General features: G+C 42.1%; 1 protein-coding gene across 4 annotated transcripts in view; it reads left to right on the top strand.

The window, feature by feature from the left end:
- The window catches only part of LOC129831106 (rho guanine nucleotide exchange factor 2-like), a 70,845-nt gene that overhangs the window by 27,356 nt on the left and 20,769 nt on the right, over positions 1-22,720 (top strand). For 2 of the 4 annotated variants that reach the window (XM_055894147.1, XM_055894151.1), the window contains exons 6-12: positions 48-192; positions 17,201-17,363; positions 19,189-19,256; positions 19,497-19,560; positions 19,873-20,005; positions 21,859-21,968; positions 22,311-22,454. In XM_055894147.1, coding sequence (XP_055750122.1) covers positions 48-192; positions 17,201-17,363; positions 19,189-19,256; positions 19,497-19,560; positions 19,873-20,005; positions 21,859-21,968; positions 22,311-22,454 — 827 coding nt within the window. Of the gene's footprint in view, positions 1-47; positions 193-13,043; positions 13,414-13,808; positions 14,073-17,200; positions 17,364-19,188; positions 19,257-19,496; positions 19,561-19,872; positions 20,006-21,858; positions 21,969-22,310; positions 22,455-22,720 lie in introns of those variants that run through there. The other 2 variants (XM_055894149.1, XM_055894150.1) reach the window with 2 other exon arrangements.

The raw sequence follows: 22,720 nt of genomic DNA, 5'->3' as shown, positions 1-22,720 counted from the left end.
CTTTCCCCTCTCTTCTTTTTTAATGTTCTCCTTCTCTCCTCCTGCAGTGTGGATAGTGACCTGGGTCTGCTGCTCTGGGGGAGAGAGGGAAGCTGGACAGAGGTCGAGAGAGACGTGGCCCGGGAGGAGAAGACAGGCAGCCCTTTAGAGCGCACCTTCAGTTTCCTACGCAAGATGGCCGGCAACCGCAAGGTAGGAGAAGCCTACTTTCTGCAGTAGAGTCAATCGTATTTTTATTGACATTGATGGATATGAATGAAGGAGAGACCTTTAGAGGAGAAACAGTGTAGAAGATCGGGATTCCATCCCTCGCAGACATGGGATCACATATGTGCCATTGATGGCGGCCTTAACTGCCCGACCAACCCACAGCACACAATATCTAAAACCCGTTATACATCTAAGGTCTCTTCCTAATAGGGTAATATCGTTATAACAACAACACTGTATAGTAGTGCTGATCATATTGAATTGCGGGCCCGTAGACTTGCTACCAAAGTAATGGTAGAGGAGACAGTGAGTCAGAAAAAAATTGACCTTTGAACAAGGTGTGTTGGCTCATGACTGAAATGGAATGGCGACCAATAAACATACTACATGTCAATAAATATGTCTGCATATATTTGTTTGTCATTAGTTGGTGATATCGGAATCATTTTGTCCCATAAGTAGCCATTAGTTGTGATAACTGTGTAATTGTGTCTAGTAGAGTCAACCTATGAGCTTAGAGACCTAGGAGGATGTGTACTTATCACACAACAGAGTACATACTTCTTGATTATTGACTTCTGTTGGTTACAGTGGACTTTGTCCATGGTCTTTAACTATGTAGTATACTGTGAAAGGGACTGGTCATTCACTTGCAATGACTGACCACTTACATTGTTTAACACTACCAGCAAAACATTACAATGGAATCAATGTTTTTTTACGGATTGGCACTCAAATAATTTCAATTCAACTGTTTATTACATATTCAATACGTATGTTGATACTTTTTTGTGTGTTTCAAATCCCTGAAATTCCCTGAGATATTACTTGTACTTGACTATGTACTATTGGGAGTGTGTATGTACCAGTTATGTCCATCAGAGGGCAGAGTAAATCACTTTATTTTGTTTTGAGCACAGTAGAGCTTTGCAGTCAGCTTTTCTCTCCCTCCCTCACTGTCAACCCTCCTGCTACCAGTTAGAATCTGGTAGAGGACAGCTAGTTGTTGGTAGCATGGTCCAAAAGCGGTTTCTGCTAACTCCTACAGTTATTGTCATGCCAGCCTTGAACAAACAGATCTAGGCTAGGGATTTTTTTGGCACTGGTGCATTAAGCAGCCCGACAATGCTGAGTCAACCATCAGAGCTTGTACAATCCATAAACTGAAGGGACAATGGCATTCAACACTAACAGTCTGACTAATTTAGCGTGACTCAAACTTGCTCTTCCCTGTATCAGACAGAGTTCGCTTGGACTTTAAACATCATGTGCACACTCATACATAGGCACACACACTAATACTCACTCACTCACGCACGCACGCACACACACACACACACACACACACACACACACACACACACACACACACACACACACACACACACACACACACACACACGTACGTCCAACTCACTTACACCCACACACACACACGGTCATGGAAGAGTGTTCCAGGGAATTTATGACAATGTTCCAGCATATACTGACTGGAGGCCATGAGAACATACCATTGGCAACACACTGTAACACATGTCCCATGGGAGTCTGGTTGAAAAATCGAACTATGCCTCGACCCCGGAGAATGTTGTATACACTTTATCTACTTTTTAAACAAAGTAGCCTACGAATACTATCCACGTCAGGGGGGTCTAGATAAATAAGAGTACTATATGGAGCCTAGCCAATGATGATCCGATGGACAGTTGTGATTTATCTTTTACAGGCTGGTTTCTGTCTGACATGCCTAGTTATCATAACAGTTTGCTTACCCAGTCTGAATGGTTACAGGCTACAGCAGGTGAGCCCTGTCTTCAAGGCTGATTCTGTGTAACATTATGGTTATGTGGAAAAGACCGGGTCAAACCAGTCGTCCAAACTGCCTGTGTATGTTTGAGACTGGTTCTTTCTTACAGATTCTGATTGTGATAGAAAACTGGAGGGACTTTATAAATGGGGCGGGACTGAGTTGTGTGGTGTGTGTGTGTTAGGGCTGTCGTCCCCCCCCCCCCCCCCCCCCACAGAACTGGGTACTGAACTTGTCTGATGCTTAAGCACGCTGTTTGATTAAATATTTAAGACACACAAAAGACTTAAGAGGGAGCCGGAGATCAAGATGGCCTAACCAGAATAAATAATACTGTTCCAGACCCCCCTCCTCCCACTGTTGCTGACCTTCGCAGGTTCTGCCCTTATGCTCCTGAAGTTGCTCCTAATAGACTACACCATGGGTCGGCAACTTTTTCCATCTGGAGTGCCAATTTCCTACCGATCTGCATGCCAGTTAAGATTTTCATATACACATTTTCGTTGAGCAGTTTTCAGTTTCAATTTAATTTATAATAGTCTTCATGTCAAAATCACTGTCATGGTTCTAAATTCTATCTAAATAAAATTGATACAAATCTTAAACTTTCATTGCCAACTATGTAAAAAATAGCCTACATAAAGCCAACAAATAGAAACATTGCAGCCAGCAGGTAGAACATTTTCTGATTTAAAAAATAAATGTCCTATAAATCACATTGGCTATACAAGGCCTGTCTGCAACAAACTTGAAACATTGTATCAACTGTGTCCAGCCTGAAGCTTGTGCTAGCAAACTTGCAACATTGTATAAAATATTCTGGGGCCTCAGTTTCCTGCCCAGTGAGCTCGGGACAGACACAGTTGTAGGCTATTTGTGCAAGGGATAAGAATTCATCAGTTATTTTATGTTTCCACAGGATCAGAGCATTACATTTTTCCCTTTCATGCCAAGTGGTTATCGAAAGGGAGAGAGCTGGAAATATTTTTCAAATACATCGAACTTTTGTAATTCTCAATGGATTCTAAAAACAGACTTTGTTTAGTTAGTTTGAGGATAAGAAAAATCTACTTTTGAGTAGCTCCACAGTTAATTAGTGGTGGTGAGTTAAGACGATCAGAAATACTATCAGACATCCCCAAATGGGCACATTTGATAGGTCTACATTTGTGTGCAGGCCAGGTAGCCTAGGCCTACTTCTGTATACGTATTCAGGTGCGCGTCCTTAACATTTGATAGGAGCGCTCCAAACAAAAGACAATGACTGAATTGACAAAACTCGTAAATGGAATGAAATAAATCAAAACTTATTTCTCACAAGTGTAGCATAGGTTGTTAGCTCTGCAAAAAACCTGTCCACTCTGACAATGAGAATGGAAACCACTATAATAATAATATTGAATGCATTATCAGAAAATACCGTAACCAAACCAACATTGTAATGTAATGGGGAATTGATAGACAGTAACAATCAAAGAGCAAACAAATCACGCAATGAAGTTAGTCAAAAAAAAAGAAAGAAAAAAAAAAAGTTATGAAACAATGAATGCACATGAACTGGCAGGAGAGAGCGCATTCTGGAGAGAGAAGTGCCTTGTGCAGCTTAGCCACTCCCACCCTTCTTGGACCGTGGCATCCCCGCGGCCTCCTCGACGAATTAGTCCACTGAGACGGGTGTAAATCAGACGGTGTCTCGTGTGCCATGAACCCAAAAAATATATATATATTTGTGACTACTAGACTAAAAAAAAACTTGATCGACCAAAAAATCGACCAGTCATCTAAATGGGGTCAGCCCTTGTGTTTTGACATAGTATTATGATGGAATGTTAACAGAACTTCACAATGTGCAAGTGTGAATTTAAGTACATTTAATGTTCAATAGTAATTGAATGTCTGTACAGTATTTTCAACTGCTTCAACTCTTTTCATGACTTCCTGTTTAACTCCGGCATCTGCCTGCTCCCTTAGTGGGGAAAGCTACAAACCAGGCTTAAACTGAAATGAAACCTGCCTCACAGATTTTCATGAAACACTCTGAAACAACAGAGGAGTGTCCTGTAAGCATGCTCCAATTAGCCAGCCTAGATAATTTCAAGTTAAAACTAAGTTGTAGGCTATAAAAAGCAGTTGAAACTAGTTGCAATGACTTCCTTATGACATCTTTCGTGACATCCTGGCCAGGTTGTATAGGTTATCAATAAAAGTCACAATCTGTTTCAAAGGACAGCCTCTGGTCTCTGATTCAGGAAGACTTCTACACTAAACTTAGTCACCTCTGACCTCCACTTCAGTTAATCCTCCAAGTGGCAGTTGTGGCAGAAAGACCTAGAGGTCCCACGAAAGTCAACTAATAAAGTCTTTTATAAGAACTACATATATTTTGCTTCAAGACAAATACCCATGGATCAGTCAGTCAAATAAATAATAACTATTTGACATGCTCACCCTAGTTTCCCATTCCCTCAGTTGCAGTACAGCATTTGAGTAAAAGCTATTTTTAAACCGTTTCCGAATTGAAAACCAATATTTGGGTCTCTTATTGGACTAGGTCCAGGTAATCCCTCCTCGGTTTGGTGCCTAAATAAACACAACCCAGTCTTTCCTGTAGGCCTCTAACACTTCATAATCATACCCACTTTAGTAGAGCAGTAGCCATTTAATGAAAAGTATTTGAAAAGCAGTGGTAGCACGGCACCAGGGTGTATAGATCTGCTAGCTTTTATAGGGTGTGTGTTTTTGTTTTAAGCGCAAGCCAACATCTGGAACATGCTAATGATTACAAGCCACTGATTACGTCAATTGAGTGTCAGCTAATTAAGCCTCGTTTGGAGTCAAATTGTGACACTTGCATGACTGGTTTTGGAGAACCGCTTTAATGTGTGTGTGTGTGCATTCATGCATGTGTGCTTTGTACAAGTATCTTGTTGTTAAGGCACAAAGCAGGGGCCATTTCATGCTGGTCTAATAAGCTAAACACATGCACACAGACATTAACATACAGTATGTAATACAACTAAGGTCATTACCATCTGCTCCTGTACAACCAATAATATCATCATACTGTTCAGTAGCTGCCAATGTTTGTTTGTTGGACATCTGTAGTAGATGTTCCTTTGTGATAGGTGTTCACTGTTTATTTGCTTTGTGTAGAAATGTTGAGGTTGACTGTAGGGAGCAGAAATCCCTTGAAGATGTAACACACATCTGTACAACATTTGTTAGGGCTTGAGTGTTTTTTATCTTCTCTCTTCATGTGTGTCCATGCGCAAGTGTGTGTGCGTGTGTGCATAGAGTGCCTTCAGAAAGTATTCATACCCCTTGACTTATCACCCCCCCCCCCCCCCCCCCCAAATTTGTTACAGCCTGAATTCAGTTTTTATTTTCGCACCCATCTACACACAATACTGCATAATGTCAGTGAAAGCATGTTTTTAGGAATTTTTGTAAGTTTATTGAAAATGAAATACAGATATTTAATTCACATAAGTATTCACACCCTTGAGTCAATACATGGTTGGCAGCGATTAAATCAAATCAAATTGTATTTGTCACTTGCACCGAATACAACATGTTTAGACCTTACAGTGAAATGCTTACTTACAACCCCTTAACCAACAATGCAGTTTTAAGAAAAATACCTAAAATAAATAAAGTAACAAATAATTAAAGAGTAGCTGCAAAATAACAATAGCGATACTATATACAGGGGTTAACGGTACAGAGTCAATGTGTGGGGGCACCGGTTAGTCAAGGTAATTGACGTAATATACACATGTGGGTAGAGTTATTAAAGTGACTTATGCATAGATAATAACAGAGAGTTACAGCAGTGTAAAAGGGGGGGGGGGGGTCTTTCTGGGTAAATGTCTGCGGGTTTTCGCACCTCCCTTGTACTTGATTGATGTATTAAGGCCTCTAATTAGTGAAACAACTCCCCTCACCTGGTTGTCTAGGTCTTAACTTGAAACTAAAAACCTGCGGACACAATGCCCACAATGCCCTCCATGGAATGAGTTTGACACTCCTGCTCTAGGATTTTGCCTATGCTTAGCTCTTCCGTTTCTTTTATCCTAAAAAAAAACTCCCTAGTCCTTGCCGATGACAAGCATACCCATAACATGATGCAACCACCATGTTTGAAAATATGAAGGGTGGTAGTCCTTGACGTGTTGTTGGATTTGCCCCAAACATAACGCTTTGTATTCAGGACATGAAGTTAATTTATTTTGCCACATATTTTGCAGTTTTACTTTAGTGCCTTATTGCTAAGAAGATGCATGTTTTGGAATATTGTTTATTTTGTACAGGATTCCTTTTCACTCTGCCATTTAGGTTGTTATTGTGGAGTAACTACAATGTTGTTGATTCATTCTCAGTTTTCTCACAGCCTTTAAACTCAAACTGTTTTAAAGTCACCATTTCCTCTCCGGCAACTGCGTTAGGAAGGATGCCTGTGTCTTTGTGGTGACTGGATCTGTTGATACACCATACAAAGTGTAATTAATAACTTCACCATGCTCAAAGGGATATTCAATGTACGCTTTTATTTTACCCATCTACCAATAAGTGCCCTTCTTTGTGAGGCATTGGAAAACCTCCCTGGCCTTTGTGGTTGAATCGGTGTTTGAAATAAAATAAAACAATTTAAACCTTTATTTAACTAGGCAAGTCAGTTAAGAACAAATTCTTATTTACAATGCCGGGCTACACCGGCCAAACCCGGACAACGCTGGGTCAATTGTGCGCTGCCCTATGGGACTCCCAATCACGGCCGGTTGTGATACAGCCTGGATTTGAACCTGGGTGTCTGTAGTGAATCATCTAGCACTGAGATGCAGTGCCTTAGACCGCTGTGCCACTGAGGAGACCAATTCATTGCTCGACCGAGGGACCTTACAATTATCTGTATGTGTGGGGTACAGAGATGAGGTAGACATTCAACAATCATGTTAAACACTTCTAGTCCATCCCCTTGTTAAGCACATTTTTACTCCTGGACTTATTTAGGCTTGCCGTAAAAGGGGTTGAATACTTATTGAGTCGAGACATTTCAGCTTTTCATTTGTAATTCAGTTGTAAAAAAAAATCTAACATCATTCAATTTTGACATTATGGGGTATTGTGTGTAGGCCAGTGACACAAAAGCTCAATTTATTATATTTGAAAATCAGGCTGTAACACAAGAAAATGTGGAAAAAGTCAAAGGGTGTGAATAATTTCTGAAGGCAGTGTGCGTGTGCGTGTCCATACATCTGTGTGTTTGGGAGAGGGAAAGTATTGTGTATGAATTCACTATAGGTGAGTATGCGATGTGTGGGTATATCACAATATGTGTGTCATAGAGTGAGTCAGTGCACCATCCACTCAAGCAGATGTTTTGTAGGTACAGTCGTCCACCCCTCTGCACCCTCTTCTCTCCTGTAGCCTCCTTCTCCTATCCTCTGTTCTGTCATATTTCTGGTTTGCAAAAGAGAACAAATGTAAGTCTAATTCAAACAAGCTACTCACAATAACATTGCTCTCTGCTGTTGCTACATTATCACACTATGAAACACATTCAAACAAACACACCTATGTGGTTATTTTGTCCTGGTCTCCCTGTGCTGGGCTGAATGACAGGGTTTGTGGGTAAAGTCTCTCAGCACCTGGTCATTATCTCACCGGAGAAGGAGCATATCTGTCCATGGAGACACCTACGCGCTGCTGACTCAAAATACACACACACATACTTGCATTGGTTTTCACACAGTCACACCGACGCACGCGCACACACAGGCACACACAATTCTCCACAAAGCGGTCTGGCTCTGCAGCGGAGCGGTAACCCACAGCAACGCTCTGGTTTCATGCCGACCAAAATTCACCAGAGCTGTGGAGGGAGAGGACTAATAGAGGCAGCACAGTCAAACGTGTCACTCTATCAGTGTCTGCCACCACCCATTAACATGTCCTTCAAAATCAAGAGGACCGTTTCCCTCCCACGCAGACTCCCTAAGATGAAGCCTTTTTAAAAGACGACAGTATAGAGCCCATGGGTGAGTGGTAATGCTCCCGTCTCTTGACACGTATGTGTATAACCCCGAAGACTGGGGTTCAATCCCTACGTCCTTCAAGAGGCTGACATACACTGAGTATACAACATTTTAAGAATACCTGTTCTTTCCGCAACATAGACTGACCAGGTGAATCCAGGTGAAAGATATGATCCCTTATTGATGTCAATTGTTAAATCCACTTCAATCAGTGTAGGTGAAGGGGAGGAGACCAAGTTTTTAAGCCTTAAGACAATTGAGATGGATTGTGTATGTCGATCAAATCAATCACATTTATTCATAAAGCCCTTTTTACATCAGCCGATCTCACACAGTGCTGTACAGAAACCCAGCCTAAAACCCCAAACAGCAAGCAATGCAGATGTAGAAGCACAGTGGGTTGGAAAAACTCCCTAGAAAGGCCGGAACCTAGGAAGAAATTTACAGAGGAACCAGGCTCTGAGGGGTGGTCAATCCTCTTCTGGCTGTGCGGGGTGGCGATTATAACAGTACATGGCCAAGATGTTCTAATGTTCATAGATGACCATCGGGGTCAGATAATAATAATCACAGTGGTTATAGAGGGTGCAACAGGGCAGCACCTCCAGGAGTAAATGTCTGTTGTCTTTTCATAGCCAACCATTCAGAGTTGGAGACAGCAGGTGTGGTAGAGAGAGCGGGTCCAAAACAGCAGGTCCGGGACATGGTAGCACATCCGGTGAACAGGTCAGGGTTCCATAGCCGCAGGCAGAACAGTTGAAACTGGAGCAGCAGCATGACCAGGTGGACTGGGGATAGCAAGGAGTCATCAGGCCAGGTAGACCTGAGGCATGGTCCTAGGGCTCAGGGAGGGAGAGCAAGAGGGGGAGTGACTAAAATTAACACCGGATAAGAAAGGAGAAAAACTTCAGATATAAGACTGACCCTAGTCTCCCGACGCATAAGTGCTGGAGCCTGAGACAGGAGTCAGGAGACCCTGGCCCTGTCCGACGATACCCCCGGACAGGGCCAAACAGGCAGGATATAACCCCACCCACTTTGCCAAAACACAGCCCCCACACCACGAGAGGGATATCTTCAACCACCAACCTACTACCCTGAGACAAGGACAAGTACAGCCCATGGAGATCTCCCCCACGGCACAAACCCTCCAGTGCCTTTCCGTTCACCTTCCCGCCCCTGGGCCAGACTATACTCAATCATAGAACCTACTGAAGAGCTGAGTCTTCAATAAAGGTTTAAAGGTCAAGACCGAGTCTGCGTCTCTCACATGGATAGGGAGACCATTCCATAAAATGGAGCTCTATTGGAGAAAGCGCGGCCTCCAACTGTTTGCTTAGAAATTCTAGGGACAGTAAGGAGGCCTGCGTCTTGTGACAGTAGCGTACGTGTAGGTATGTATGGCAGGACCAAATCGGAAAGATGGGTAGGAGCAAGCCCATGTAATGTTTTGTAGGTTAGCAGTAAAACCTTAATCATTCCTAGCCTTAACAGGAAGCTAGTGTAGATAGGCTAGCACTGGAGTAATATGATCATAGTTTTTGGTTCTAGTCAAGATTCTAGCAGCCGTGTTTAGCACTAACTGAAGTTTATTTAGTGCTTTATCCGGGTAGCCGGAAAGTAGAGCATTGCAGTAGTCTAATCTAGAAGTGACAAAAGCATGGATTAATTTTTCTGCATCATTTTTGGACAAACTTCCTGATTTTTGCAACGTTACAAAGATGGGAAAAATCTGTCCTGAAAATATTCTTGATATGTTCGTCAAAAGAGAGATCAGGGTCCAGAGTAATGCCGAGGTCATTCACAGTTTTATTTGATTAATTGTCAGATCCAACAGAAGATCTCTTTGTTTCTTGGGACCTAGAACTAGCATCTCTGTTTTGTCCTAGTTTAAAAGTAAAACATTTGCCACCATCCACTTCCTTATGTCTGTAACACAGGCTTCCAGGGAGTGCAATTTTGGGGCTTCATGGGGTTTCATCGAAATGTACAGCTCTGTATTGTCCGCATAGCAGTGGAAGTTAACATTATGTTTCCGAATGACATCACAAAGAGGTAAAATATATATAGTGAAAACAATAGTGGTCCTAAAATGGAACCTTGAACACCGAAATGTACAGTTGATTTGTCAGAAGACAAACCATCCACAGAGACAAACTGATATCTTTACTACAGATAAGATCTAAACCAGGCTAGAACTTGTCAATGTAGACCAATTTGGGTTTCCAATCTCGCCAAAAGAATGTGGTGATCGATGGTATCAAATGCAGCACTAAGGTCTAGAGCCTTGGTCTGACGCCATTAAAAGGTAAATTTACCACTTTCACGAGTGCAGTCTCAGTGCTATGATGGGGTCTAAAACCAGACTGAAGCATTTTGTATACATTGTTTGTCTTCAGGAAGGCAGCTTTTAAAAAATGTTTTGAGAGGAATGGTAGATTCAATATAGGCCGATTCGTTTCAAAAAAAAAAAAAATCTGGGTCAAGGTTAGGCTTTTTCAAGAGGCTTTATTACTGCCACTTTTAGTGAGTTTGGTACACATTCGGTGGATAGGGGGCTGTTTATTATGTTCAACATAGGAGGGCCAAGCACAGGAATCAGATCTTTCAGTAGTTTAGTTGGAATAGGGTCCAGTATGCAGCTTGACGGTTTAGAGGCCAAGACTATTTTCATAAATGTGTCAAGAGATTTAGTACTAAAATATTTGAGTGTCTCCCTTGATCCTAGGTCCTGGCAGTGTTGTGCAGACTCAGGACAACTGAGCTTTGGAGAAATACGCAGATTTGAAAAGGAGTCCGTAATTTGCTTTCTAATGATCATGATCTTTCGTTAAAGAAGTTTGTGATTTTATCCCTGCTGAAGTGAAAGCCATCCTCTCTTGGGGAATGCTGCTTTTTAGTTAGCTTTGCGACAGTATCAAAAATGTATTTTGGATTGTTCTTATTCTCCTCAAGTTGAAAAATAGGATGATCGAGCAGCGGTGAGGGCTCTTCGATACTGCACGGTACTGTCTTTCCAAGCTAGTCGGAAGACTTCCAGTTTGGTGTAGCTCCATTTCCGTTCCAATTTTTTGGAAGCTTGCTTCAGAGCTCGGGTATTTTCTGTATACCAGGGAGCTAGTTTCTTATGACAAATGTTTTTTGTTTGTGTACCATTCAGAGGGTGAATGAGCAGGACACAATATTTAAGTGACTTTGAACAGGGTATGGTAGTAGGTGCCAGGTGCATCGGTTTGTGTCAAGAACTGCAACGCTGCTGGGTTTTTCACACTTAAGTTTCCCGTGTTTATCAAGAATGGTCCACTACCCATAGGACATCCAGCTAACTTCTTTAAAAAAAATCCTGACCAAAGTATCACATCTTCATCTAATCATCAAAAATACGTCTGTACTTATTTGTAACCAGATGGTCTTCTCAATCACAAAACCAGTTTCCAACCAGAAAATTGTCATTAAGATATCATGTGCCAAATTCTGCACACTGGGATGGGAATCTGATGGAGAGAGGGTAGGAGAAAGGTAGAGAGCGACTGTGTGATGGAGTCAAATACACCTTTCTAACCAATACGTTTTTCCGCCAACTATTGCCCACTTTTCTTTATATCTGAAAGCTATTGCCGGCAACAAAGCCTGTACTTTTATTTCCGCCAACCGACCTAGTCATGATTGCGGTAAAGTTCTGCATACGGCTTAGTATGAACATAGCCGTGAATCTTATGGGAAATAAGAGTCAGTGCTGAAACTGCTGTGTTGTGGGCGGGCGTCCACACAGTCTGTCCTCTTTAACTCCCACCCTTCTAATGGGCTGATATATTGATCATTAGCCAGGAGAGCGATTGGGGGAGAGATGGATAGAGGGGTACAGTTAAATTTAAAGAGAGAGTTAAAAAAGAGCTGAGAGATGCCATGAGATGGATACAGTTGAGAGAACCGAAAGAGGAAATGAAGAAAAGTGCTTCCTCACCTTTTGAAAGGTACTTTATAAAGGCTATAACAGACTGAAGTCCCGATTCACCAATAGCCCTATTTGTCATTTTAAAAACACTTCTCAAACAAATTGTGCCATTGTGTCAAAGGACTTCATGACAAGTAGCGCTAGTCAGTCAAATACTCCCTTTTGTTTGTTGGGTGTTAGCTAATAGCTACTCAAGCCCAGTTTGAACTATAAACGAATTATACTTCCTCCAACCATATGAGCACTGGGTTGTGTTCATTAGGTCATGCAACGGAAAATGTTTTAAAACCAAATGCAATATTTCTTATTGGGCAAGTCCAGGTACTCCCTCCCTGTTTCGGTCTGTTTTCTTTCATTTGGTTAATAAACACAATCCAGGCATATAGAGTTGGCAACCGATGTTGAGGCAGTGTTGCCATGAGACTGTAACCATTAGCCTCTCCTCAAAATGTCTCTACATTTTGGCTACCACTCCCCACTCACCCCACCCACTTCACATTTCTTACAGCGTCAACGTTTATGCCGCCATTTTCTGCCCACTTTCCTCCATAGAAAATGTCTAAATGAGAATGACATGATCAAAACATGCAATTTAATTTGAGATTGTTATCAACAATGCATTTACAACTCATATAACATGTCAGTATGAATTGACAAGGCATTGATTATGACATCATTGGAAGTGGTCCCCTCAGTGTAAATTGGTAATGCATTTCTCCACTTTTCCAAAGCTCTTCAGTTATTACATGTGAAGTTGCTGTCATCTTATTTCAACACATTTGTGAATATTTGATTTCTGGCTATTTCTGGAATATTATTAGCCTGTGCTTGTCCATTTATCTAGCATGGTGTGTGTGCGTGTGTGTTTTACATTTAGTGACCTCTCCCTCAATCTTCATAGTACCAGAAAGAGCTCAAAAGTTTTCTTGATTTACTACCTTCCATTTTTTTTTCTATGTGCTAGCACAGCGCATTGAGTGGTACCACAGAATTGAGAGAAAGAGAGGCTGGTTCTGAAACTATGAAACCTCCTCCAGTAGGCGTGATGGTGGATCATCTGAAGTGCAAAAAAACGACAATTTCCTGTATGAGAAAGTCGCCTCTTACGCAGCATCAAAGACCGAACCGTTGGAGAAGTTGAACGCGCTATTTTGTAAAGGGGTAATAGTTTGGTTATTACACAGTCCATTTACCCTAGCCATATAATCATATAACTACTTCAGTGTTAACCTCTCAGGGAAGAACAAAACAGGCGGATATTTGAAGTACCTGCTTGACAGCTACAAGCGTTTTGCCTTTATAAGGATTTATCGTACTGGAGAGGAAGGAATCCGATTCTCATCATGTCCAGAGTCGCGGATCTGTCCAAAATTCGACAAGAGAGAATGAGAGAGATTAGTTTACGGGTGAGTAGATGTATTTTGAGGCTTACTATTACTGGCAAACTTCTGACAAGAAAAGTGAAATGCGCAACAAGCACGTTTTTCGAAAGCATCTGTACATACGACTAATACAACTTTAAACTTATAGATGTCATTTTAGAATTGGAGACATTATCCTACATTTGGTTATAATAACGTTTAGATTGCGATCATCATTGCAGAAGCACGTAGGCAGTTTTTCAGGAAGTTTGCGCAATATGGAGATGCTTTATAAAAGCAACCGACGCGCTTTCCAATGATGTGCCTGTATGGTGAGAACAGGTCTGGGTACGCTGGAAACGTATACTGTTCATCACCTTTTTCTGTTTGGTCATGATTCCCCAGGCGCCAATTTGTTGCGCATCGGCACACAGAGTGTTACCACATACTGACTGGAAACATTGTCACTGGAAGTAACAGTTTCCATTTCGCCGTTTTTAGGATATATATAGCCTATCAGACACGACTAAAATAACTTATGTTGGAAGTTTTGCCATTTTTGTTTAGATGCTTCTTCCAATCAGAAAGATTACACTGTCTGTACAGTATTTGTTCGTTTTTTCAGAAGTACATATGGATGTTTTACACCATACATAGCAGGCTACAACAACAAACCAACAGTGCATCATGCTCTTATCATGCAAGTATGCAATATTAAAATATAACATGTTGTGTGTACCATTTTGCCTTCCTATCCTATTCGACTGATACAGCAGGTACTGATTCAATGAGTAATTCTGTTCTGGACAGCGCTGGTCTAGGGTTGCATGTGTAGATCTTTGATTTTATTGAGATCCTGTATGCAATATCAATATCGAATTATATATGTGTGTGTGTGTGCGCATGCTGGTATTAGAGAGTGAGGACTGAATGTGTCCTTAGTTTTGTTAATGTAGTGATCTTGTGTGTAAGGGAGGACTACATGCATTTGTGCTCAGTGTGCGTTTGACTATAGCAACGGTTGCCATAGAAATGCCACTCTGTTGGTGTGATATCATCTGTTTTCTCAGGCACAGTAGATGGCAGAGAACCTTGGCTTGCCAGCGCCATATAAACATCACTTTCCTACATTGGGGTGTATGTGCGCACATGTATGCCTGTGTATTCCTTTTGCATATTTATTGAACATGAACATAGTAGTGGGGTCAGTGCCACCAAATGTATTGGGCACTCATACACTACTACAAACTGGACAGTTAGAGGCTTTGCATGGTCAACTCAAATTCAGGACACACCTATGCTTCCAGTAATTTTGCTGGTATCCTCAGTTCAAATTACACATCGACTCTATTACACTAATCAGACCTGAGTTTAAATAGTATTTGTTTTCTCTTAAATACTTTTGAGTGTTTTACAGAGCCTGCTTGGAGTGCCATATGGGTGGGGTTTGCACTTTTGGGAGTATTCTTTTGGTTTCTTTGCACCAGGCGAGGTCAAGCAATTAAGTATTTGGGGGGGAAACAAATACCATCTGAACCCAGGTCTGTTCCTAATAAAGGTTGAGAAACACTGCCCTAGTATATCAAAGTCAATATTTTTCCTGAAACGCTTATTACAACCCCTGCTGTTGATGTTTTAAAGCCTTTACGGGTTCTTATTTGCTTTGATAGTCCCTAGCACTCCTACACTCTTGTAATTCGAACCCTGATAAAATAGTGAGCAGTAAAAACCACCATCATCAATATGTGATTCCGTATTTTATTATTTTAATTGGTATTGCTACCGGTATGTATGGTCGGTGGTTGTGTTGAACTTAACCAAATGAAATAGGAATACTTCCTACAGTACAGGTGGGAGGGAGCTATTGCAATCTATAGCACACAGGGGAAACTGTAGGCGGCAATGTGTTCAAACGAGAGGGCCGAGGGCGAAGGACAAAGCTCGAGAGTTAGAAATAAAGTGAGAGGGAAGTAGAGAGGGATGGAGAAAGATGGTGCGTGTGTGCGAGACGGAGTATATGACTTCCCGTAGAGCGCAATGACATGGTGCGTTACAGAGCTGTGTGTCAGGTTGAAGGTATAAAGAAAATGTCACATCAGAACCTGATCCAGAGACAGCCACACTCTCTCACATACATACACACACACACACTGGCCAATATTAGACTGACTCCTCGTTATCTTTTTGTCGTTCAGGGAGACTAAACTTAAATCCACCTCAGGCACTGCTTTGCCCCAGCATCCCTCCAGAGGAAAGAAACCAGGTTACAGGGCCACCTCAATCCACACAGCAATTACAGATCAGTCCTTAATCTGGAGGATAAGCACACACACACATGCACACACATATTTTATGTCACCGCACATACCATACACAGGACACATGGATATTCTAGGAAACGCACACATAGAGGTGTGAAACATACTTTGTGTGTTTATCAGTGAAGTAAACAGGTGGAAGAGTATAAAATGAATCGCCCCTATAGACTCCGTCCATAATCCCATGTCTTTCTCAGTGTTATGCTCCTGACACCTTTTAATGAGAGCACACAACTAACTTCAGCTAAAACAGCGTTTATAGGGAGGACAACTATAGCTGCCTGTCTCCATCACACACCATCTATTTTTTCACTCCCTGATGTATTGCTCACATTAGCACCTAAGCCAATTCTACAGCACTAGGCTATATATTGAGAGAAGAGGAGCATGCAAAAAGGGAGAGGGGAAGTGTGCTATTGCCTCTGACGCATCAGAAATGACTCATTCTAAACTTCGTTGCTACAGTTCTTGTCGTTTTCCTGTAAAAATGTTAGAGGTAGAGGTTTCGAAGACCCGTTCCAGCATATCAACATCTGAGGTGATGATGCTAAAATGTAAAGGTTGTATTGGTAAATGTTCACTTTTGAACATCACTATGCCGACTGCTGCTATTTTGAACGGGTCACTCTTGCAAAATACATGTATCTCATTGAGATAAACCTATATAAATAAAAAACTAAACTGTAGAAGTAGTCTCTGGATGAATTCAGAGCAGTGTTTCTCCAATCCTGTCCCCTCAACCCACATTTTTGTTCCGGCCAAGCCCTTACACACAATTCAACCTGATGTGACAAATAATCTACTCATTAAGTCTCGTTTTGTCAACCAGACAATTTATCAGGTGTGTTAGTGCTGTGTGGGCTATGAGATGGTGGGAAACACCATGACGCTCATTGTCTAGACATTTACCACTTGGAAATATTATTATTATGGAAAACTACAGAGAATTTGATTTGATAGAATGTTGGACAGTCATTCTGGCTACCGTGGGTTCCTTTTTTATTGTGATCGTCACAAGGCATCCTCCAAATTTCTTTTCAATAGCAACCTTCAAATGAGAAAAGAGACAAAAGGAAGAGAGAGTGGGAGGTAGTGAGTAAGAAGGTGGAGAAAAACCGTGAAAACGAAGACCCACGTCTATTGTTTCATTATAGGCCTTCATCTTTCTTTCTCTCTCTCATATTAACATCCTCTGCTGGTCATCGCTGTCAGAAAATTCTGACCGGTCTTGTAAATGCTCTTACTTTTACAGTGACATTTGGTTTTGAGACATACCCATACATACTGATCTAATACACAGGGAATCAAGTCTCGTGAGCTCCCTCTTTTGCCGCTGTTGACCTAGCAACAGCTCACCCTGCCCAATTTAGCCACAAAAGAGGAAGCCTTCCCTGTCTACTTCCTGTGCTGGATGACAACAGACATAAGGCTCTGACCTGTCCACCTCATGTCAACTGTGCCATTGTATGTAATCAGTGCATTCTGCTTCTCTCCTCTTTTTAATTTCCTCCCAGAATAAGGAGAAAGAGCGCATGAGGGAGAGGGAGAAAGAGGCACGGGACAGGGAGGCGCGCTACAGCAACGGGCACCTCTTCACCTCCCTCACCGTGTCGGGGACCACCCTCTGTTCAGCATGCAACAAGAGCATCACTGCCAAGGAGGCCCTCAGCTGCCCCAGTGAGTACTACTAATGCTACTACTAATGCTAATGCTACTACCACTACTAATAAAACTACTACCCCACACACACACACACACACACACACACACACACACACACACACACACACACACACACACACACACACACACACACACACACACACACACACACAGCACCCCTCTATAGTGTCCCTTAACTGACCAAGTAAGCCTTGCCTACCCACCACATCCTTCAGATACAGGCCTCAGCAAACCACAAAAGCACCTCAAAAGCATACCATACCTCTAAAAACCTAAGATGCTTTAAAATAATGCCGCATCATTTATCAGGACATACATTGTCACATCACTCTATAGTGGCAGAATATCGGGGCACTACCAAAGGGAACAATCTATACCATTCCTTTCCAACCAAATCAACCTGTTAACTCTGTTAAACCGGTTAACTCTACAAACAGTAATAAACTACAATGTGACGATCAATTCAGTTAAAATAGTTTGATTATGGACCTTGATCTACATGCAGTCAGATAATGGGTGAGAGTTGGATATGGGGAGCTTCACACCCACTCAAAAACACCTCTCCACTGTCATCACAACTAAATTGGCCTAGAAGAGCTACAGCCCAATGTGTTTTCATTACATTTGATTTAACTTACAATAGATTGTGCTGGAATACATTTGATTTGGGTCTTATGCTTAGTATTTCTTTTTGAAATATGTAAATTCTAGGAATACATTTTGCCACACAGTTCACACACAAATATACATATTAATTTACGCAAAACCTGCCAAGGTGTGTCAGTCATGCGCACAGGCAAAACATTTCACACACAAATATAGACACAGTCCTGCTCATGACACACACACACACACACACACTCCCTTTCCTGTTATGCTGTCAGCCGGTGCACCTCCCCTACTTCACTTTTTCTGCTGGGTAGCATTTCTTCATTGTCTTTCTCAACCAAACCTGATGCAGTTTTCCAGACAGAGAGGGTTGGTCACAGATAACAAACATACCCTGTGTAGTGTCAGGACTGCATTCCCCTGTTCAGATAATAGTCCCGGTGTTGTCAGAACTGTGCAACCTATGCTGACCCTGCACCAAGCTCTTTTCTGATATCCCACATTAACGTAGCCAGGCGCTAACTCAGTTCCTTGCAGCTTCTTCTTATTTTGCGGGGGAGTTAGAGATCAAAGGTCACTCTTTGTTTTAGTCTTACAGCGTTGTTCTAATTCCTATTACTCAATTATGAAATATGGAAATGAGTTCCCAGTAACATTTAGGGTTTGGGAGGAATGTACTGAATACCATGGATGCTAGAACACTCACAACTTTGTTTGGCTTGATTTCACAGCACCAAATCAAACAGGTGAATATAAGTAATAGCAAAAACAGTCTTCACTCAAAATATTGTCTTAAAAGATCTCACAGGGAGTCATGATTGCCTTTTTTTCAGTGTGTAAGCCTACTAAGTCGGCTTTAAGTCCAGATTTAGGTCAGACAAGTGTTAAGGGTGGGCGGTGGAGGGGCTCGAGGGTTCCAAAACACCCCTGGTTCTCCTCCCCTCCGGCAGTTATCTAAACCCTTACTTCCTGTTCACAAACCCTGTACAGGAAGTCAAAGTTATTTGAAACAATGGCCACAAACAAGGCAGGGGGGAGAAGGAGAGAGAGATGCTCACCATATATTCAAAGTGTCTCCATATTCGATATGACATAAAATAGGAGAACAGAATGAGGGACAAAATATCCATATAGGGTAGGGGGGACATTGAGAGTGAGAGGAGAGAGAAAAAATAGTTGAGTGAGTCTCGTGTGTTTCTTTTTCTCACAGCTTGTAGTGTCACCATCCACAACCGCTGTCGAGACACGTTGCCCAACTGTGCCAAAATGAAACAGAGGGTAAGAGATGATAATACTGAGTAAATATATAATGTATATAATTTAAACATTAGACTGGTGCCTTTCCATGACACACAAAATTATGTGAATTGCACAAGAAATACACAATTAATTGTGTAATATATGGATATTTGCCTTTGATATGCTATCTGTATATTGCAACCTTATTCTACTACATATACAAGTATGTAATAATAAGTGCCGTGGTATATGATATTGAACTGTATTCTGTAACCACAGCAACAGAAGATGGCTCTCATGAGGAACAACTCAGCTCTGCAGAACGTAACCCTTCGTACCAAAAGTGAGGACATGCAAACACACAGACGTGCCCCACGTAGGCACACACGCTACACATTTAGAATTCTTTATTACATACGCGAAGGAAAAATATTTTTTCACTATTGGACTAGAATGTAATAACAATGTCAGTTTTGCAATTGAGCAGGAGTTGCTATGGTTTCACTTTTAAACCCCTTAATTGCATCTGTGGAGACTCCTTTTCCACTTAGTTTTCCTTTTACATTATTCCACTATATTTCTCTTCCCTCTTCTTCCTTCCCCTCTTCCTCCTACTCCCCCCCACCCCCCTACTCCTATATCTACTCCTTGTTAGCCCCCATGATGAGGGAACGCCCCAGCTCAGCCATCTACCACTCTGACAACCTCCGCCAATCCCTGCTGGGCTCGCGCCGTGGACGCTCCGGTCTTTCCCTCTCCAAGAGCGTCTCCACCAATAACATTACAGGGTGAGCCCCGCCACCTCCTGCTCATTGGCCAAAACAGAAAAAGAAGTGGGAGGGTACGAGAAACCTCAGGCAATCTTGTCATTGACATTAATAGTGACATCATGCCTATATGTCTGCCACATATACACTTTTCATAGTAGAAATGAAAGTCCCACACACTGTGTGTGTGTGTTACAGTGCATTTGGAAAGTATTCAGACGCCTTCCCTCTTTCTACATTTTGTTGCGTTACAGCCTTATTCTAAAATGGATTATTTTTTCTCATCAATCTATACACAATTCTCCATGATGACAAAGCAAAAATTGGTTTTTAGAAATTTTTGCAAATGTTAAAAGTTAAAAAACATACCTTATTTACATAAGTATTCAGACCCTTTGCTATGAGACAAGAAATTGAGCTCCGGTGCATCCTATTTCCTTTGATCATCCTTGAGATGTTTCTACAACTTGATTGGAGCCCACCTGTGGTATATTCAATTGATTGGACATAATTTGGAAAGGCACACACCTGTCTATGTAAGGTCCCACAGTTGACAGTGTATGTCAGAGCAAAAACCAAGCCATGAGGTCGAAGGAATTGTCCGTAGAGCTCCAAGACAGGATCGTGTCAAGGCACAGATCTGGGGAAGAGTACCAAAGAACACAGTGGCCTCCATCATTCTTAAATGGAAGAAGTTTGGAACCACCAAGACTCTTCTTAGAGCTGGCCACCCGGCCAAACGGGGGAGAAGGGCCTTGGTCAGGGAAGTGACCAAGAACCCGATGGTCACTCTGCTAGAGCTCCAGAGTTCCTCTGTGCAGATGGGAAAACCTTCCAGAAGGACAACCATCTCTGCCCCACTCCACCAATCAGGCCTTTATGGAAGCCACTCCTTAGTGAAAGGCACATGACAGCCAAGACACAATGCAGGAGTGGCTTCGGGACAAGTCTCTGAATGTCCCAGCCAGAGCCCGAACATCTCTGGAGAAACCTGAAAATAGCTGTGCAGGGACGCTCCCCATCCAACCTGACAGAGTTTGAGAAGATCTGCAAAAACGAATGGGAGAAACTCCCCAAATACAGGTGTGCCAAGCTTGTAGCGTCATATGCAAGAAGACTTGAGGCTATAATCGCTGGCAAAGATGCTTCAACAAAGTACTGAGTAAAGGGTCTGAATACTTATGTAAATGTTATATTTGAGTTATTTTTTTAAATACACATTTGCTAAATAATCTAAACTGTCATTGTGGGGTGTTGTGTGTAGATTGATGAGGGGGGAAACAAATTTGATCAATTTTAGAATAAGGCTTTAACGTAACAAAATGTGGAAAAAGTCAAGGGGTCGGAATACTTTCTGTGTGTGTGTGTGGTGTTTTATCAGTTTTGGTTTGAACTTACCAGGTTCAGACATGTATAATAACTGTCAGCAGTTGGTGATAGAGGAGCAGTGGCAGATTCCAGTCTACTGAATGTGTGAACTAACATGTTTATCTACACATGGCATATGCCTCATCTGTATGTGTGTGTCTCAGGACATAAGCATGAACGGTAATATTCACAGTGGCTCGTACATTGGTGCGTTTTGTGATTTTGTACCATTGTAATCATGTGTGTCTCTGTGTATCCCAATGCATGGATGGGTGTGCGCGCGTGTGTGTTTTGTCTCTGCTTGTCCTTTGTGTGATTTGTATCTGTATCACCGTTTTTGTCTTGTTTTTTCTGTGTGCTCATACATATTTATGTTGATGGTTTCTGTGTGTGTATACTGTACCTGCATGTGTATATTATACATGTTTCTTGGTGCATGTGTATATATATATGTGTGTTTTTGTCCGTGTGTGTGTGTGTGTGTCCTCGTCCATGCCTCTACATAGGAACCTGAATGATGACTCTCCCTTGGGGCTGCGCAGGATCCTGTCCCAGTCCACAGACTCGCTCAACTTCAGGAACAGAGCCATGTCCATGGAGTCGCTCAACGATGAGGGTAAGACACAGTGACGTGGTTGTGCCTTCCTGGGATTGAATGTGGGACATTTCTGCTCTGTATTTGCTATTGATCTTAAGTCTAGGCGCACAGATTGTGTAGCTTATGCAAGTCTTTGTGTCTGGGACAAGGTTGCATCTGTTACGTAGGGAAAACCTCAGGGATTCGGGGTAAGAACCTAAAAGGGATATTGGCAACTGTCATGTCCTTGTCTACCTTGAAAGTGATAAGAAAAAATGATAGATTGTCCGGAGCAACTTTAGAACTGTGAACATTTGAGGCATTGATGGTCTGTTTTTGTCCGTTTGTTGTTTACGCTGGATGAACGTTTTCCTCTCTCAGGGGAAGAGTACTACACCTCCATGCTGGAAGAAATGGAGATTGAGGGTCGGGATTTTGAGGCGGACTCATGGAGCATGGCGGTGGACTCGGGCTACCTGCAGACGCATCGCAAAGACATCATCAAGCGGCAGGACGTCATCTATGGTGAGAGCAGTGACATGCACTTGAACCTCTTTCCCTTTGTGGTGAAAAGGCCATGGGCTGGGCAATGAAAAAGTGGCTACTGGAGGGTGCTACTTCTTTCAGATCATGGCCACAATCCACTACTGTTGTGCCCTTGAGCAAGGTACCTAACACCGACATGGCTCCAGGGGTGCAGCTGACCCTGTGCGTCCTCCCAAATTGTCATGTGTGTTCTACGTGTTTCTGGCAGGTTATGAACAGAGCAAAATATGAATGTTCTTTCACCA

This window comes from Salvelinus fontinalis, chromosome 32 (genome assembly GCF_029448725.1).
Source record: "Salvelinus fontinalis isolate EN_2023a chromosome 32, ASM2944872v1, whole genome shotgun sequence".
Classification (NCBI taxonomy): Eukaryota; Metazoa; Chordata; class Actinopteri; order Salmoniformes; family Salmonidae; genus Salvelinus; species Salvelinus fontinalis.
This window is presented reverse-complemented; position numbering and strand designations above follow the sequence as displayed.